The 21792-nt window shown below is 29.8% G+C and overlaps 1 protein-coding gene across 1 annotated transcript; it reads right to left on the bottom strand.

Annotated features, from left to right (window-relative positions):
• Positions 1-1299: 1299 nt before the first annotated feature.
• On the bottom strand, positions 1300-18119 carry LOC112637265 (cytochrome P450 4C1-like). Its single transcript, XM_025406565.1, has 3 exons — positions 18044-18119; positions 2196-2378; positions 1300-1652 (listed from the first exon to the last, which is right to left on the bottom strand). Exons 1-3 carry the CDS (start codon positions 18117-18119, stop codon positions 1561-1563), a joined length of 351 nt encoding a protein of 116 aa, XP_025262350.1. The 3' UTR covers positions 1300-1560.
• Between the last annotated feature and the right edge of the window lie 3673 nt (positions 18120-21792).

Here is a 21792-nt window from a genome sequence, read left to right as displayed (position 1 = left end):
GTAATTCGATCTAAAATTATGCACGAGTTTTTGTACGATAAACCGGTTTATTGTTGTACAAAAACTCGTGCATAATTTTAGAATAAAAAAGTCGACTTCGAACACTCTTGTGACTTTTCGTATTTTATTTATGAAAAATCAAAAGCTAAATAATTCACCAAACATTTTTATAATTCTACAAATCTTTTTTAATTGATCATAATTTCCATAGAATTACATGTATAAAAGATAAATTATAGGTAATATTTGTCCATCCATTTTATATTTTATTTAAGAGAATGAGTCATTAACATATTCTTAAGGTAAAACGATTTCGAAACAAAAAACAATTTTAAATGTTAATTAAAAATAATTTTAAATGTTTTAAACAATTTGAAAATGTTGCAAAAAACATTATTGATTTTATACATATTAAATAAATGTTTTTTTAAAATATAAACAATTATTATCCGAGAATTAATCATTATTAATGATAATTTTTTTGATGGATTTAAATCTTCTTTTCCTTTATTAGAATTATATAATGTGCTGAACAAAAAAAATTTTTTGTCACTATAAAATTCTCTTCCGACATAATCGCATTATTTTCGTTGATAAAGCGTTTTTCGTAGATAAAGCATTCTTATTTATCTTACTTCACAAACTATCCAAAAGTTGCACTCAAAAATAATTTCTCTATATTCTTTTCTTTCTTTATCTTTTTAATATTTTTGAATGTTAACGTAAACACTTGAAAATTAAACTTGAGAGATAAATCACATGTTTTTTCTACAAAACCGAGTACGATTTACGATAGCTTGTTTTTAACATATGAAATTACATGTTGTTTTGTGCACACGCAAATGCAACGACACACTGTGTATTCTTGACTGATCAAAAAATCAATTCTGTTTCGCTTGTCCGGCTATCGTATGTTATCTTCTTTTATTGCCTTGATCTTTGTTTTGGTTCTAAACATTTCATTATTTTACGACTTATTATTATTTAACGACATCTATCTAAATTAGACACTTAATGATAAATTTATTCTAGTGTATTATTACACATATTGACCGTTTGAGGCAATTTATAGATCAGCGATACTATAATATATATATATATATATATATATATATATATAATAACTAAATATATATAATAAATAGCTGTCTTGTGATATAATAAGCCTATAGAAATAGGTTTTTTGCTTATAAAATTTTTGTATATAAATTCTTATTTCTTGTTTATAAAAAGTTTCATTAATTATAATAAATCATATATTTTTATTACAGTATTAAACATATGATTTTACACATTAAACATAGCTCTTTACTTTTCCGGATTTAATAGATGAAGATATATAGATTTCTAACTTGGTCACAAAACGTTAGACTTGTGCATGGTCGTTTCCTCATGCGTTTTCATACTTTTCATTCTCCACTTCTAAGTATGGTTTCTAATATGGTTTTTTCTTTGATTATAATGAATTTCTGTCCTATATAGTTTCTTGGTCCAGCACCGAACGATATGTAAGCATATAGATATATCTGCTCTAGATTCTCAGGTAGAAAACGATCTGGATCAAACTTTAGTGAATCCGATTAGACTTCTGGATCTCGGTGTCAACAGGATTCGTGTTGTGACTGAAGTACCTTCCAAAATTATATAATTGTCTGAAATAAGAGAAAATGTGCAAAGTTTAACGGAAAAATTATATTTTAATTCTGCAAATGACGGAATCAAAGAAAATATTATATAGCTGAAGAAAGAAACTTTAAATGTCTCTTGAAGAGAGTTGATAATCAAAATTTATATTTTCTTTACATTTAAATTTAAAAACTTTTTATTCTTCGATTAATAGTGTAGTCTAAATATATTTTTCGAAGATAGATTGCTATATATAATCATAATTCGTTTTTACATTGTATCGGTTTCTTTTATTTCGAATACTTTGAAAGTACAAATAGTTTATAATTTGAAAAGTAGATATTTATTGTGTAAAACATTTATTTATATTTCTTTTATCAATTATTTTAACGTAAGCAAAACATAAAGATATTTTGATGTCAAACAAATTACTAATATATATATTACACTATATATTCTTTAAGTTTCAATCTTCCAAGAATAAATGTTAACTAACATTTGCATTTCACATTGAATTTTTTGTTTATTTTCAAAGATTTATAGCATTATTAAAATTTAAAAGATCTTACCCATTTTCTTCCGACATTTTTCTTCAATTGAGGATATGCAAGGATATAATCTGCGCAATTCTTTTATAACTCTTTCGAGATACTTTAATTGCGAGAGCTCCTTTACACTGGGTAGTTTTTGCGAATCTTTGAAAATCTTCTTTAGTTCTTTATGGATCTTTTCTTGATATTTGAGATCATTACCTATACAAAAAAGTGGCCAATTGATAGAAAGCTGTTGTGTCATAACCCTGTTATTATATATTATCATTTAAAATCAAGAATTATATTATATCAACAGATAAAAAAAATAAATTCTCAAACAAAAGAATTTTTTACTGCAAAATAATTAAAATAAAATAAGATAAACATCAAGAATAAAAACATTTTAGTAGAGGTTTTTTAGTTATAAATGTTTGAAAATTTGAATAAAAGGTTGTATAAAGAAAAATATTACTGATTTTACATCAGCTGTTACGAGATAAGCTTCTGTGTGAGATAAGATTCTACTTATGTGTCACGGTGTATTTTGATAATGATTCTATCGACATAACTAACGCACGACCGAGATGCCGAATTAACATGCTTGAGGTGCCAAAAATGTTCGTACTTGATTTTCGTTTTATTTTATCATAAAGAATTATCCCGTAAATTTGAACCCCTCTATTGCCGAATACTCCGTATAAGTATTATTTCTCTCTATATGTATTATGGCTACGATAATTATTATGAATTATTATGATAATTTTTATGAAATTATTAACAATAACTTCTTTCTGTAGTCGTAAATAAATGATAATAAACAGATTATATACTGAGAAGATAAGCTGAGAAAGATAAGCATTTGACTAAATAAACCAACTAATAAATATTAAATTACTTAACGTAGCAATATATTTAATGTTACCAGTTATATATTAACAATATAGTAATAGAATACAGTAATAGAATAATATACTAATATAGAATATATACAAATACATACAAATACATATAAATATATACAAATACAATGAGAATTTATATCTCACATATAAAGAACGAGACTTAAAAATAGATTTAAAAATACTAAATCTCCAGTATAGATGACATTTATAGTGATTTCTTTATATTGACCTAATTGAAACACTTGAAAATTGAAGTTCTTACCTTATCTGTACATACTAGCTATTCATACTGTTAATTGCCGCTTTAACTTCTCTTCCCTGGGAAATAAATCATATATCGATAACCATGATTGATCCATATGTGCAACGAATATGATTTAACAAATCTGAAATATATTTTTTGTTAATTTTTACATCCAAGTTAAAAGAATACCCAGTAAAAATAATAAAATTATAAGTTTTTATTATATTTTATTCATCCGTTATTATCAATAAGATTATTTACTTTTGTATGATTTTATTTAGATATTGCATGATTAAAAATTTAATTAAATAAATAATGCAAGAATAGTAAGAGATATTTCTCCGATTGGACGAAATATCAGAATCCTAAATAAAAAATGTTTAATTTGTTACATATACCTAAGCGCTTAAAAATAAAATAATATAATAATAATAAGGAAAAAATATATAATTATAAAAAATCAGAGGATAATTATTAATTATGCAATTTCTATAATATATGCCTACTTGAAAGCAATGAACTTTTTAAGTTAACAAAGTTTTGTAAACTTGTAACATTCATTATTCGATTTTCTTTGTTTTTAAAATTATTATGTTAGCATGAAATAATAATTTTCTACCGTTGAAATTGTTTATTTATAGGCTATTTTAGACTTACACGATTACTTTCTTTCTCTTCTTTTCTTCGTTGTATATTCTTACCGTACATAACATTCAAAGTCTCTCTTGCATAAATAGAATAATATCAATAACATTCGTCGAATTTTCTGTTCTTTTTTCCGCTGCATTTTATTATACAATTTCCGTTTTTTCGGACCTGATGGCAGCGAATTTTTCCAATATATTAAAATGAAATGTAAGCAAAAATATTCTTCTATGTTTATATCGTTGTTCAAATGAAATATGCGATGTATTATACTTATGTATTACAAAAAGGCCGCTCTTTTAGTTTATATTTTATTTTTTACACTATTTTATTTTATACTACTAGCTATAACCAGTAAGAGAAGTAAAGTTGACAATTTCTTTGTAAAATATATCTTCAAAGTGCTATTCTATTATTTACAGAGCAGTAAGAAGCCCATTATCTAGCTATGGTTTTAAAAAGTTACATATTTCCCGTTTCTTGACATGTATGTTACTTTGGAGAATGCTCTGTAAATTTGTAAAAACAAGATAATAATTCAAATGGCAACAGGGGCATAATAATACATGATATTTCGCAAGTTCGCAATTAAAAGAATATTGTGTACATTTTATCGAGAAGATGGTTTTTAACGATTCTGATTTTTATACTATTGATTATAAAAAATTATTCACTTAAGAAAGACAGGTGAAATATACCCAGACATTTAATAATTTGTTAGTTTACAAATTTTGAGAAATATATATTTCATTTTATGTGTATTAAATACATTCGATGAAGGTAGAGTAACCCATTCAGATCCTATGTACACAATTATGTAGAAAACTTTAAAATCATGTGAAATAGTTATTTTTTAGAATTAGTTTCCCTGCGATCTCTCGGTGGACTTGGAAATTTCTAACAGTTATAAATCATAAAAAAATCTTAGCATCAATAAAAATTAATTCAATAATTTTTTACATTAGCTAACCAGAAAAAATTCAGGTCTGAATGAGTTAAGATTTTTGTTGTTCCATAAAATTCTTAATTTTTATTTCATATGCATCAAATCATCTAATAATATAATATATATCCAATATGTAAAATTTATTACTTACACATATATTAAGAATATATTATAATTATCATCATGTAATAGATTATCATTTTAATAATGTTTTCAAATTATTTCTTATTTCTCTATAAATTCTGTTTTAATCGCGTAAACTGCTACTGGATGTTATCCAAATTGTGTAAAGTCCATCTTTATTTTTATATAGAAGCAATAGAAACAATTTTATATGCTTTGCGTGAAAGCAATTAAATTAACAATTAATATAGTTTACATAATATACGTATGTTTATGTTATGTGCATGTGTGAATTTATACATATAAATAACATATAGAAAATGTTAGCAGAATTTTTTTCCTAAGGTCTTCATATATAATATTTCAAAAAAGGAATGATCAACAGTTCCGGGAATATGGTTGATTTTTTTCATGGTATAAAGAGCACACAATCCATGAAATCTTATAAAATATAATAATAGCAATAACGGATATTATCAGCAAAAGCAGACTGTTGTAGTCTGCGGTTGACAAAAAGCAATTTACAAATTGATCTTTATATATGTATAGTCTCTTTATATAGTCTTTTATGCAAAAATTCCGATATTCCAAATATTTCTCCAAATTTGGTTTCTTTGTAAACGTATGAGATCTATTATTTATATATTATGTGCATTTTAAGTATAATTTATATCTTGTATATATTTTTTACAATTGCATGTTATTGATAGACAAATCTACTATTTATATATTATGTGTATTTTAAGTGTAATTCGCTTTTCTCTTTCTCTCTTTTATATACGTTATTTTCTTTAAAGAGTTGAGTTATTACTAATAGGCAAAAATTTTTATTTTACGACTTATTTTACGACTTATTTGTGAAAAACGGTTTATGTATCTGATAGCAAAATGGACAGAATATAAGACGACTTATTAAACAGTACGCTTAAAATAATACAATACTTGGACGCACACGTATAAACAGAGAGATAAATGTCAGATAGTAAAGATAGTAAAGTCTTTAATTCATTAGTAATCCCACATTTGCATTGATATTGCACATTATTTTTTATAATAATGCAGTATATTTCACAAGACATATATATTTTGAATGTAATGTATTTAAATCTAATGTAAATTTAATGTAATGTATTTCTCTCTACATCTTGCGTTTCTAAATAAAAAAAATATCAAGAGATAAATTTTAAATTTATTTAGACGAATAAAAATTATCATACATTATCTTGTTTTTCTCTAAGAATCTTCATGCCTATTTATGATTAGTTAATATTTTCGTTTTTGTCCACGTGCGCCAACTTTCTGATAAGCAGAAGCAGAACGTTGGTACAAAAACATACTGTAACTATTAGCATATATTACAGTAATTAGCAGTCTACAAGAAATTATTATCTTTTTAAAATTCTCTGTAAAGTTTAGTCTCTTTTTGGCTTTCATTTTTTCTTACTTGATGGAAGATGTAAAATTTATGGATTAATATTCTCTAATCAGAAAAGTACACTTGATTTATTAATTATACTTATTGTATAATATGAATAATTAAGCACTTATGCATTGATATTTGCATTAATAAAAATGGTAGTAAAATATATATATATGTATGTAATTAATTGATATAATATATTATAATAAAATAGTAATATATTCAATTTTGAATATTTCATGTTTATCGCTTTGTATAATAATTATTTATTTACATAATGTGGAGGAATAAAGATTGCAATACATGAATAGATGTAGTGTCATTAATCAATGACAACTTTAATCAATAATAACGAGTAAACAACAATATGCTTTACATGTGCAATGATTTCAACAATAAATATAGATTTGTATGTTAATATATTGTCAGAGTTACAGTTAAAGTAGGTAAGGAAATATATTGTCAGCCTTCACGAAGTCGATAATAGAATCAAGGCATCGTTATTTTATTGGATATCGATGCATTTCAAATCCTCATTATATTCTGACGCTATCTATCATTCTATTTTCTATCAAATTTTATCTATTGTTTTATGCATATAATTATGTTTATACTAACATTTCGAGTTATCTAAAAATTTTATAAATTGAAAAATGTGATTTATTATTATGATGAGTGATAAAATAAATGCAATTGTATAATCTATGTTTAAGAATATCTCTATCGGAGAAAAACTGTTATACAAGAGCAATTGCAAAATGATTAAAAAGATGCACGGAAAAAATAAAAACTCTGTCAAATATCTAGGAAAAATATGGGAAGAATCATCGCATTTTTATTCATATTTATTTTTCATATTTATCTTTTAATAGAAAATTATTTTATAATTATTTTTTTCATTATATGACTTTAAATTCTGTTAATTTAAAATTTGCAAGTCCTTATATGTGTTTAAAAAATAATAAATAATTTAAAAAATAATAAATAATTTAAAAATAAAAAATAATTGATTAATTTTGATTCAGCATATTCTATGTGTATGCCAATTGAAACCATAAAATATTGAAAATAAAAAGGATGTAAGAAGATTTAACTTATTTTCAAAGAAATTTACGACTCCCTTGATTTTAATTGAATTTCTGTATTACTCCAAAGCATAGCAATAATCGTTTTTTAACGCTGCGTTCGTTTCAGTTTCAGATTGTGTAAACGATGTGTCGTAATTCGACTTTTGGACGCGTCCCAAAGCTTATATGATCCACACATACATACATCCCATCCGTTACCGCGATACATAAAATTTCGAGGACGTGAGCCGAATCCCGTAGTGACGTTATTATTCCTAGTGATGTCATTATGCAGCCTCCCTCTAGGATATCGAGAATGATACTGCTAGTGATCGAGAAGACACGATAAATCAGGATTTCCAAAGCTTACTCGCACGAACGTCGCGTCGTCCGTGATTCTCCGCGATTCTTATCCGCGTCGTGACTCGATCCTTCGCACCCACGTTGTAACTTTGGCAAGTGTTATTGTAGCGAAAAATACGAGACGTGTGAAATCACGAAATGTGCATGTTATAGAATGTACCGGATACGTTCTAATATTAACGATTTAATAGAACACAGCCTGTATGCTAAATCTTTCTGCGATCCTAATGAATCCCTGTAACAAATATCTTTTCGCATTTTCACTTTTACGGTATTTCTTCTAGGATTTATTGGCGAATCGGCGGCATTATTTTTACGGGGACCGCGTCGTCCGCCTCGTATTTCGATCTCTCGCTACATCAGCCGAAGGCTACGCGTCGCAGAGCCTCGGAGTGCTTTTATTTTACGTAACGGATTTTCCGATAAAGTATCGCGCTTCGACGTTCACCGTTCGGCTCGCTGTAAAATGTTATCCAGCTCGTAAATGCGCCTCCTGGGACGCGTCCTCGCTCTTCTTACATAGATGTATGACATATAAACGGGATATGCATACATATCCCTATCATCACATGTTGAGAAATTGTCCCTGTATCTCACGAATGTCAAGACCTCTAGCGCGCGTGCTCGATTAATGAATGAGCGGCCGCGCGGGGGAGGAATAAGACGCTGTGGCTACTACGCTCAGTCACGTGAGGCACGCGGAAGTGCCTCGTTGCGCATTTTAGTTCGTCGATACTTCAGAAGAGAGTTGAGATAAATCGCATATGAAAGCTAAAAGTGCAGCTCTAATAATCCTTTACGTCCTTTCAGAGAAAATGTTGAATTATTTAAAAGAATATTTAATATTTAATAATTTAATTTAATAATTTCTAATTTAATATTTAATAATTTAATTTAATAATTTATAGTTTAATATTTTATAATTTAATTTAATATTTAATAAAACAAACTATTTAACAAATTAATTAATTAATAATAAATTAAATTAATTATTAATAATAAATCAAATTAATTATTAATAATAAATTAAACTTAATTAATTAAAAATAAATTAAATTAAAGAATCCCGCAGAATTTTTATGGAAAATGGCTTTCGGTCAAATATTTCGAAACTTTGCAAAAAGATAGTTCTCAACATCATGTAGATTAAAAGTGTCCATGGGCATGAAGCTCTAAAAATTCGAGATTTTCAGCTACAGCCATCCAAAGTGGTAGATTTTTGAATCTCTGCAACATATTCCGAAATTCGGCAACGGTAGTTTATCTTGGGTGAGGTTTTACAAAAGAGACACTCCACAGTCTTGTCTTAACTGACCGGACAAAAAAAAACAAGAAAAACAAAAAAGCAAAAAAAAACAAAAAAGTAACTTTGTCCTTTATAATTTAATTTAATATTTAATAAAACGAACTATTTAATAAAAGAATAAAAAGAAAAGAATTTTGCACTTCGCATATCGAGAACAGTTTTCAAAATAGTAAAAAAGAATTCTTATTGGCAATCTCAGATTTATTTTTAGTCTCTGATTTATTTCAGCACTGGTATCGATGGAAGGGACGGTCTTCCGCGATAAATATACTCTATTATTTGTACCGAGTTCTCTTGCGAAAGAAGCATTTAGATGGCTCGATAGTCTCAATAAATTGTTGATGCTTTCAATTAAATTTTCCAGCTTATTAGCGGTCATTGAGGAAGTTGTTATCCTGGAAATATAAGACAAATTAAAATGAATCTTTTCACTAAAAACCACGAAACTTTTACATCGTTTAACGTAGCTTCTTTTGCCTCGGCTCGAGTGGCTCGAGATGAGTCGATGTGTAGCGGAAATATAAAGCGTTGCTCATGAATCGTTTATGATGCAGATGTTATAATTATCGTTTAGATGCGCCTCGTTGAGCATTTATTTTTATTTGACCGGTGTGTACTAGAGAAAGGACAAAACTTTGCCCGTAAAGTCACCAACAAGTTTTGCTGGGAGTTCCGCTTTTCTTTCTAATTTCTTCGCGGGAAACGGTAGGGTTTAACTTTCCTTTATCGTAGTTGGAATTGCTGCAAATTTAGCTTGAATAAATTACATCGCATTCAGCGTGACTCAAAGTACACAGGCTGAGAAATTTTATTCCATTTATCAGGAAGAGATTTACAAGTTCGAGACATAAATTCTCTGATATAGAGAAAGAGCTGATTTTCTACATATCATGTACGACAATTTTCTTTCAATCTAAATATATAAATAGAGGGTCGAAAATATATATAACATTTCAGGAATTGTACTTCATCAAACAATCGATGCGTCTAATTTCTGCAGCAATAAGAATGCGGCATGTATGAGCGGTTTGATTGTCAAATTAGTGTTAATCGAGCTTTCGAGAGGAATTCGAATTGCTCGAATCGTTCTCCTTTGCGGATGATGGCTCGCTTTGCGGAGAGAATTTTCAGCTTGCTCGATTTTACGGCTCATTCGAAATGGGAGTTGACCCGGTTCACGTGTTCCAGCTCAGTAACCAGTCCAGCGATGTACCGCTGACGAGCCAGGGGGGAAGTTTTGCGATCCGCAAGGGTCCGCCGCGATCCCGAAACGATTTCCGACCTCGATATTCCCGGGGTTCAATCTAACTTGGGTCTGGAATCGGGCGCGTTCCTTCGCAGATTCTTCGCAGCGGGCGGAGGCAAATCCTAAATCGGATAGCTCGTCGTCTAAGCTCGGACAGGAGGATATCTCATGTGTATACGCGTTGCTAACGGAAATTGGATTACCCTGTGTGACGATATCATATTTCACGACGGCTTGTTTCGAAGGTAAACGTTGACATTGATACATGGAGAATACGGGAATCGGTGGATACGCGTTTAAGCCACGTGTCACTTGGTATACGGTATAAGATCCCTTTGACTGAGTACGGACTCGTTTCCTCACTTGTCTTTGATTTACTAGCCAAGTGTCCGAAATAGGGATGCTCCGGATTCTACAACTTTCATTTCATCGTCGCATGACGAAAATACTCCATAAATCTATTATAGTTTATTTAAAGAAAGCCCTGTTAAAAAAATCAAATTGATGATCGATGGAAGGGGCGTGGTATTAAATTTGTGAATTTGTAAGAAAATAGATTATATTATATTTTTTGTGTAAATTAATTAATTTGACAATTTTAGAGAATAAATTGATATTGATGTCTTAATGATGAGAATCACCACGGAAAAAAAAACACGAGTTATTCATTTTACTGAAAGGTAAAACGAAACGTGCTGCGATCCGATGACAGGCTTGTTAGCATCGGATATGACATTTTTCGTACTCGACTTGGCTTTTTGCGTATCGGTTTCATAATTTAGCACGACAATAGCTCCAATCACGAGACCGTAATCGGAATAGCCACGATCGAATGCTCGACGCGTAATGTAATACTCCATGGTGAATAACGATCGTGAGGCGACAGCGGCGAATATTTACGATCTCTGTCAGAAATTATGAAATATCGCTCGCAATTTATAAGCAGTCAACGAATCGCGCAAAATTGAGAGCGGGGAGGAAAAGTATGCGCCCCTGTTTCCCTGGACTCCAATTAGGCTTCAATCTTCCATGAAAATTTGGTTTATTGTAATCTATGTAAAATTCCAATTATTTATTAAGGTATTAAAGGTTTGATCATTAAGAATTAAGGAATTAGGTAAACCTAATTCTAAGTGAATAATTATTCTTATAGAAGAGCCTATTATTCATGATCAAAAATGAAATATAATATTCCAATATTTTTATGATTTGTTGAATATTAATCATTTATTCATAAGTATTATGTCTAATAAAAGTAATAAATTGTAAATTTATAAATGAAAATAAGTTTTCTAATATTAAATTATTTTATAGTTTTATTATTTCATCTATCTCTGTCCTTTTGTTTTTTTACGAATATTTGTATACATGTGCGCTGGTTTAAATCTTTATAATGTGCTTCAATTTTCTCATTAGTACGATAATTTTCATTTTTTTTTTCAAATTTTTCATTGGCTTGCATCCAATTATTTCACATATCTTTGTTTTTTTGCGAATATTCGTACATATGTGCGCCGGTTTAAATCCATTACCATATGTTACGAAACCGCTTTGGCGGTGAGCTTGGTCTGATTCCATTTCGACGGTGCGTGTTCTTCAAATCTCTGTTTACGTATGTGTCTGTATGTGTTAATTTTTTTTTCCAATCAGGTTCACACATTCCGTATTGCTGTTTATCAAGGCCGAATGCACAGGCGTAAAATATTGCAGCGAATATCAGTGGGCTCTTTTTCATCCATTGTTGACTCACGAGCGTATAAATTTCTCTTAACGACGTGACACTTTAATTGGAAAGCGAATGTAATAATGTCCCCGGATGCGGTTATAACCAATACATATGGCAATTGATAAACGGCTTACAATCGAAATATCAATAGACAATCATTGATGCAATATATGTTAAAGAGTTTGCTTTAAAAAAAATTTGAAAAAAAATAAAAAAATTGTAATTTTTAAAACTGCAACAAAGTATAGACAAATTGATCCTTACGACATTATTATTTTTATCATGTTGAAGTTTGCAGATTCTCCGAATCATTTATTAGCCATAATCAAGTCAACATCGTGGAAAAACGTACTCGCAAAATTATATCCGGCATTGTTGTGCAAATATAAGATCGCGAGGAACGAGACAAAGAAGGAAGCATTGTAAGTGCTCGGACAGAATATAGCGTTTCCTTGTTATCGAACTGGGTATTTTCCGACACGTAGCAATATATAAAATTCATTTTGTGTCCGGAATAACAACAGAGCAAAACATTGCACTATTTACTGTTTGATAATTTATTGCAAAGAGCTGTCTAATAAATAACTAGTTTAATTAGTTTAATTTGTTATAATAGTTAGTCTTCAAAATAATGTCCAATTATTGTGACAACTATTTTATTATGTGCTTATTAAAATTATTAAATATCTATAATTAATATAACAATAAAAAAAATGAATTATACAAAAGTGATAAAAAAATTTTACATGAACGTTATATATTTCCTTATATTATATATTATTTAATAAATTTGCAATTAAAATATCCTAAATTTAAAAGGAGAAGTATGATAATATTGAATTAATTTACATCACAATCATTTTTTGATGAAACACGCGAAAATAAATTATATTTTTAAATATAAATTAAACTTTATATGTGACATTAACTCAACCATAGAAATTAATTTGAAATAAGGAGACGTAAAAAATATTTAGTTAATAAATTAATTATACGATATTTGACTATTATTTTTGTTGACACATTGTTAAGATGATCGTCTTATTATTACTCAAGCGACGATTAAAGCGAGAAATATGCGAATGAGAATTTTTTTCAAAATGCGATCGGAACAAATCCCTGATAAATAAATGTAATAATTAATGTACAATTCAATAGACACACTATATATATTTCCCGTATATGTATTTATATTAATACATAAAAAATTTTGGCTATAAATTAACTGTATTTGGTTTTGATAACATATATATAACATTATTGTTTATATGCACGGCGTTATCATTCACTGGATGGCCCTCGAGCAGTAAAATTATAATACATTTTGTATATTATCGAATTCCTATTCGAAATGCGATCGCAATAAATATTGGAAAATAATTTGTTATACTATTACAATTGATGAGATTAATTAATTTTCGATAAACAATATGTAATTGTATTGCGATAATAAGTCTATATGCTTTGTTTAAGAATGGATACGTTTCTGAATTAATATTGTATAATATATTATTATAATAAATTAACCAATTTTATTTTACGTTGAAAATTATGAATAATATTTTACTACATAATTTTGCTGCAAATTTTGATGAAATGAATAAATTAAATCTGGATTTAAATGTTTCAGATAGATATAACACTTGCGTTCTGTCGTTTGTCGACAAATGAACATAAACAATGAATAAATGAACATAAACAAATGTTGTATTTCATGGGTATTGCATAAATACGTTTTCGTACATGGACAGAACATCAATCAATAGAGTACCTACTCATTTTTGATGTGATTGATGAGTCGTGCGTACCAGATCGCTCAGCTATGAAAAATACTGAATATGTTTAAAAGATAAATTTGACATTAATATGTTTTATAAAATAGTATAGTATAATTTTGATCATTAAGTAATGATCAAAATTGCAATTATCTTACATAAAGTAAAGAGATCGCATTTTCTTTAAACAAAAAAGATGTAAATCTCACGTTTGCTACTTGAAAAACATAGAAGCATATGAGATATAAAATTGATCGTTCATTGTTACGTATATCGTCCGGATAATCGAGAATTATCGATTACAGATGTATACGTCAGGTGTAACGACGTTGCGTAACGCGTACATGTGCCGATGAGATATCGATGGCATTTCATGACAACCCCTTCGGAAGGTATCGGGCGTGATATCATCTGCAAGACACATCCACCCTCTATGTCAGTTGCTATTAATCAGAGCCCACTGACCGCGAGTACACGTGATATATCGTCAGTCGACGTTGCTTAGAGGGGCGATCTTATTTATAGAGTTATTTCACTGTGAATAAGGCTGAATGAGATGTCTCACAGAGTTAGTCTCGTGTAAAATACGTTGTACACAGTTGTATCATGTGACTTTTATATCCGTTCGTTATAAAATTGATTCAAAAAAAAGAATAAAATTTCAAAATTTACGAAGTAGATGTTCAATTTTATTACGTTTATATAAAATTTGTATCTCTTAAATTTCAGTGATACAAACGTAAGTTATATGAAACGCATCGTAGATTCAAGATCATTATATCTTCGAAAAAGATTCGGATAAATCGAATTAATCATCATAATGTGATGATTTAATCTTGTCATAATTTAATCTTTCTTATCTTTCCAATATTCATATTTTCCTTTTTAATTCAAATTAAAGATACGTGATACCGCAATATTAGTTCGAATAATGAAGCATAATAAGTATCGAGTCGATTGAGTGAGATTTCTACCGCGAAGATTCGGATATTTGTGGATATTTCACAGAGATCTATGATTAATTTTTAGTTTCGCGATCGAGAAATCTGCATTTATAAATCTCTCCCTTTCGCAGTGTGTAGCCTGGTAAACTCGTGGTGCATTTAATTAGGTCACATCGGTCCGCACTTTATCGTCACTCTTTAATAATTCCAGATTTCGTTCTCCCTAGTTGAGAAACGGGACCCGAAAACGTGACTAACACATGGCTAGGTACGTAGGTGAGTACACGACGACCATAGTTAGATGCTTGGGCATATACAACACGAGCGGGATGAAATCGCGGCGATTTATAACGCCGACACCAACGCGCTATCTTGCTGCGTCCAGCAGCTCCCATGAGAAAGCGAGAGAGTGGTTCTCTTCTCGACGATATAACATCGAAAGAGATGTGTGGTGTGCGTTACTTTCACATTACTTACACACGCTATGGATGCAATAACAGCGTTCTCTTCTGCCTAGGACATCTTTTTCATGCTCTTGCATTTTATTCCTCTCCCATAGACACTGTACGTCGGTGAAAATATTAAAAAAAAGAATTTCTATCTGCAAAATGTGAAGTTACTCGGCATTCCGATTATACCTTGTTACACTCTTGTTTTATTAAACATACATCGAGGATGTAATTAACTACTTAATTTTCCCTACTTTTTTATCTCTTTATAACATTTTACTTTTTATAACATCTTTTTATAAAAAGATATGCATGGACATAACTCAAAATGTCAGATTGCTCGAATAATATGGGAAATATTTAAATTCTGTGGAAATGGAATGTTGTAAATATATATATGCTGCAATGCATTTTTTAGCTATGTAGCACGATAGCGCATTTTTTCCACGCGAATGCGAAAACATTGGATTTTTTAAATTCTCTATATTACAATCGAAAGATATTTTTTATTTATGATTATACGTCATCTTTGCGTTATTATTTGAAGATAAAATCATGTCTGAGATTTAGAACTCGGTGAGGAGAAAAAGATTTTCATCTTTTCTCGCATAAGAATTTTTTTAGTTAGAAGAACGACATATTAGCGACATATTAAAATTGATAGCATATAACGCACGTTGCGCGAAAAAGTCTTTTATCAATATTTTATATTTTTTTTAAAACAGGAACATTGCATTTTTATCAAAAGCATTAATCCTTTTACCGCTCAAGATGCAAATTTACAAACGGATGTTCTCGTTTCTGTTATGGATGTAGCTTTAGGCAGCTATGTTTTATCGGATTAATTACATTCAGCGTTAGTTTATAATATGAAGATTACATACATCTATATTGAGTTATCATCCTCACATTATATTTCGAATCGCATTAAAATTTGCGCACAATTATTATAAATGCATTGTCACATTCGTGCAAATGGTTAACGAAATAGTTAAATATATATTCAGTAAATAGAGTAAATGAGAGTAAATATGTGTACAACTACCAAGTAATTTATGATGAGATAATTTCGGTGAGATAACATATAGATTAAAAGATAATGAAAATTTTATATTATATTTATATTATATTATATTATATATTATATTATATTTTTTACACAGAAATTATTTTGTTTTATACATCATCTTGATCAATTTTTATTTTATAAACTGTGCAATGTTGCGTTCGCTAACATTCGGATATTTTTTGCATCAATCGAATCTTACCCTCGTATTTGCTATGATCAATAATTTTCGCCGATCGTGTAGACATTGTAGTTTTATTTTTTTCTCGTTATTTATGCAGGAAGACGTAACGTCCTGCCGTTATTCTTGCGCCGACCTTAAAACTTCGATATTGCATTTTGCGGGCAATATGCTTCTTTGTCATCAATACTTTAAGAACCGAAGGGATTCATAAATTTTGTTCCCTGCGTTGATCGACGTTACCGTCGCCTCGTAAAGTTGCATATTTTCCGCATCTGTTGCTAAAACACTTCAAGGAGCGAACCAGGCATCATTGATATTATTCGTTCGTACGTAAAATTTCTGCGAAGATATTAATCGTGATTCCATTGTAATGTGTTTATATATATTAGTTGCAATTACATCTTGTTTTGCAAAATTCAAAGAGCCAAATTTTTGTCATCTGGATTAAAAATAATTTTATAGTTATAGGTATAGGCATAGTATAGGTATAATTATAGGCATTGTGATGTATAAATTATTGTTTTACATACAAGTATTTAATTAATGAAAATAATTTATATAAATGCTTTATCAATTATAAATAATATAAAAGAAATATGCTGATAATTTTTCTTTTTTCCTCTTTCGCTTTTAAAAATATAAATATTTTTTTTATTTCATCATTTTCGAAATGTCAGAATAAAATTAAAAATTCTGTCTTAACCGCTTAAAAAGTTCGTTTTTATTCCTCTTGCCTTGTTCGCGTGAAGAAGATACTATAAGATCGTCGAGCTGATGCCTGCCGATGCACGATGCTAGACACGAGCGTGCAACACGCAGAACTTGATAGGAAAATACGTGGAGAATAGACAGGCACGCAATCATTTTAGAGCTAGTTAGATTCCCGTTTGTCTATAGTTGTAAATTAAAGCGGGATAATGTTGAATCACCTATTCTCCGTCTTTGCGAGTCTCGATAATTGCCGAGAAAATATCATTATATGATCAGCTGATAATGACTTCTTGTTAAAACAGAAATACCTAACTTTGACATATAAAAGAGACAACTTGGAGTGTAATTCGGGGATATGTAAAGGGATTCCTCCTGTCAAGAAAGATTTGCAACACTTTCGTGAAAGAGATTCACTCTTTGAAATTTCCCAAGTCAAGTGCACGCGTGCATTGGTCTGACGTAAACACGTGCCGCGTGTGAAAAATGCATGCGAATCAAGTTACGCGAATAGCAACAAGACGCTAGTGCGCATTGAATACTTTTCTCTCAAGGCATGTTAAATCGGCCACATGGGTTAGGTGAGAAATCTGGAAGCGCATTGGTGAGAACGTTCCTCTCAAGGTGAATGTGAAAAGTTACAAACGTTATCCATACTGCGCGCTTCGAAATCTCACCCAGGGGGTAAAGAGACTTATATTTGATTAAAGTTTCAAGACATCGGGTATATAATCGTATAGCCGATCCTCTTTTTTTTTTCTGTGTCTTACCTTCATTTGGCTTCGAAGCGTTTGTCCCACGTACCGAGGTTTTCTCTAGAAAAATTAATGAATTAGAATTATACATAACCACGAGTCTCTGCCTTTAACTTATATATAAGCGAGGAATAAATATATCTCACATTTGTGCTTTGAAAAGCTACACGCAATTTTCACGAGTGAGATTGGCTTTTAGATTAATTGCATGTTACATATAAAAGAGAGTTGCTGCAGTTAATTAACAGCTTCGTTAATTTTTAATTGGTAATGAGAAAATCTCTCAGAGAATTCTTATTTCTTTTTTATTATTAGATTCCATTCTAAATAAATTTGTAAACATAGTGCTCATTGCTTTTATTAATTTTTTGTCCAAGCTATAATTAGAAATATGAAAAAAAAATAGAAAAAATATTGCAAAATTAAATTAATATTTTATTCTTTAATTATTTTTATTTGTGTTCAGAAGGTTAAAGTTCAAACTTTAGACTAAGATTCCGTATGTTAAGGATTAAAAGCTATGAGCATTTCCATATAAATATATAATTTGATTGAAATTGGAATTATTCATTTCGACAGAATTCTCGATAGAACGTACCAATTGTGGAAGATTTTCAATGGTGGAAATCTACGGTCATTGCATCGAATTATCGAAAGGAAACGCGGAAAGTTACAAACGGTATCCTGGAGCGGAGAATCTCGTTCGCGGGTGTCGACAGACTCCGCACAGATAAATAGAGTTCCTGGAGATCCAACGGGAAGATCGATGGTGTGGCACGTCCAATCCATCGGTGTGCCAGAAGCTATTTCTCGCGTGCATTCTCCCTGTTCTCGGCGTGTCTCACAGCATGTAGCAAGATTGACGAAATCGAATGAACTCCCAGCGGGAAAAAAAATGCCTCGTTCGAACGAGATGTGTGATGTGCCGGAGAAAGAGACAATATCATCACCGTCGATCGTGTGGAATTTTAATTCACTCCGGGCTCGATTCATTCGGATGTCAACACGGTTTTTCATCAATGATCCTTGATGTGTTGCACGATATATGTTCCATTGTCAAGTCCGATGCTTTTCCTGATGAGAAATCGTTGCACAAAACACGACAAAATTGATTCGAAGAAAAGTATGTGAAAGGAAATGTAATTGATTAGTATCGAGCGTTGAATTTTAATATTCATATGATATGTCAATTTTGAGATTCGCAGAAAATAATTTCATTTAAAAAACTGTAATGTCTCAAATAATTCTCAAAGCGTCATTATAATAATGTTTAGAAAAAGAAATCATAATTGTATATAAAAGTAATATTTAAATTATAATTATATAATTTAAATAATATAAATATATGAAATAAAGTAATTATATTATATATATATATATATATATATATATATATATATATATATAAATTAAAGTAATTATATATAATAACTTACCTGACACGTTACATATTATTTAAATTCTTATCATTTAAAAGATTACCTCAGATATTTCTAAAATCACTATCATGATATAAAGAGATAAGGCGAGTTTTTGTAAAATGCATATTGTATATTATGTGATTTCGTTTTCTTAACGAAAAAATTGTTAGAATCAGTTTAAATTTATATATTATAGCGCATCATCTCTCCCCTTTTCTCTCTCTCTCTCTCTCACACACACTTTTTTTTCTCTCTCTTTTTCTCTTTTTCTTTTTTTCGCAATGGAGATTTGGTTGGCTGCATAAAAGATAAATGTCTTCTCTCTATATATAATATACATTCAGATGATGTCTTAATGTGCGTCACGCTTTAAATTTTACTGTGCAAGATGTATGATATAATATGAAGTACGAATTAATTTTCGCTGCACGAAATTGTTTGTTTTCGTATACTTTACGGTCTACAAGACACCGTCTGAATGTACCTTGACGCGAGTAAAATTTATACAAATGTGCGATATTTAATACTCTGTCATTAAAGAACATATTAAATATCAATGATAGTTGATTCAATGATTGCTTTAATCCTAGCATTTTCCTTGGCAGTTTTCATCGAAAATTATCATAGATTAAACTGATTTATAACAATGCATAATACGCGCGTATATCCGTTTTTGATGTATCATTATTGTAATTATCCGCTAATTTGTGAGCTGATCGAAATAATCTCAAAATATTCGACAAATCCCTTTACAGATAGACGATGGCCTCCCGATGTACTCTCGACGAGAATTTTGCTGCTTATAAATTATCAATAATAAAATAATATCGTTACGTGAAATGAATGATGGAAGTCTGTTAATTGAAAAATTCGCGAATTGTACGCGCAAATCCTCACTTAAACTCATTTCGCGCTAAAAACGCCCCGATAAATGCATAAAATTTTGAAATATAATGACGCGAATAGTGATAAATGAGGCCGAATCGAACAATTTGTCTCGATTATCACAGCCGTAGTGATAAGCGATACCGGCCACTCCAATAACTCGGTTAGCAGTTCACGTCGCGGACCTTTATTGTTTCCCGGTTATCGGTTATTCGATGCATAGATTTATGATTTTGCCGTAGTTTTGGCCATTTCTGATAACGAGATGTTAAAATGTTAATATCGTGTAATTAACGCGCGCGCATGCTTAGCATGCTCGATATAATTGTGTTACAGTACTCTTGTTTTACAATGACCTGATAATTTGCTTAATGAGGATACATCTGCTCGGCAGCTTGCTTGTTATCCTTGCGGTAATCTATTTGGTTCGCAAGCGTCTTGCGGTGTTGCGTTACAGAAATGTTTGAGCTTGATGGAATTCTGCAGGCCCGATGCGAAATCGGAGCGAATTCGGGTTAAAATTAGGCGCTTTATGTGAATATATGTGGATTTTATTATCATTTATTAGCGAATAATGCACGAATATGATAATTAAAGCCACATATATTCACATTTGACATAATTGTACATGAAGTAATACAATAATATCCTTTTGTAAAAATGAATACAACGTTATTATTTCTAATTAATTGTAAATCAATCATTAAATTTAAAAGATATCTTCGATATTATCAACCATTTAATTAAAAAGATATCTTAACCGATCTGTTCTGAGACGTCTATCCTTTGATTAAAATTCGAATAGAATCCCGCTGAAAACTAACGTATACATATGTAGTGTTCTCTTGCGATAATCTTGAATGCCATGCGACCTACACATTGCGTTTAGAATAAAGGTCTATTTACATTTGTCCGTTTCGTATCCTTGCATAAACGCTAGATTCGATTCCATATGATTAAATGCAAGTATTTACATCATTCTGCAACTGTACCGGTTTCGCAGATATCGTTGGCGACGATCTTTTCACGAAACTAAACGTACAGATATTGACATGTAATACAATACATACACAGTAAAAAATTGTGTGTTCATATGTTAAAATTTTCTTATGTTATCACGTTTTGATCAGTACTTTAATGTAAAATTAACATACAACTTATAAGTTATTATTTTTATAATGTTTTTATGTGTTACATTTTATGTCAGTTTCATAACACTTAACACTTTGTGCATGTCTCTTAGAAATGGAATATTATTTTGAGTATTTTTAACATAATCATTTTAAACAATCAACATGTCTCAAAGTCAGTTTAACATTCTAAGAAAAGTTAAAGTGAATCTTCAAATAATCTTGAACTTTAACATACGAAATAATCAAATTTATTAAAATCAAATGTTTCTATTATAAATAATTTAAGTTAAAATAATTACTATTATATGTTAATATCTTACAACAA

This window comes from Camponotus floridanus, unplaced genomic scaffold, assembly GCF_003227725.1.
Source record: "Camponotus floridanus strain SB8 unplaced genomic scaffold, Cflo_v7.5 scaffold15, whole genome shotgun sequence".
NCBI lineage: Eukaryota > Metazoa > Arthropoda > Insecta > Hymenoptera > Formicidae > Camponotus > Camponotus floridanus.
The sequence above is the reverse complement of the archived record's forward strand: the minus strand, read 5'-3'. Positions and strand labels throughout refer to the sequence as shown.

Excerpts from the sequence above, each read along its gene's own strand:
- LOC112637265 (XM_025406565.1), bottom strand. The coding sequence starts at position 18,119 with ATGTATAATTCTAATTCATTAATTTTTCTAGAGAAAACCTCGGTACGT. Across the intron at positions 2,379-18,043 it reads CGCTTCGAAGCCAAATGAAG|GTAATGATCTCAAATATCAA; the intron begins GTAAGACACAGA and ends TTTTTTGTATAG. Across the intron at positions 1,653-2,195 it reads AAAATGTCGGAAGAAAATGG|ACAATTATATAATTTTGGAA; the intron begins GTAAGATCTTTT and ends CTCTTATTTCAG.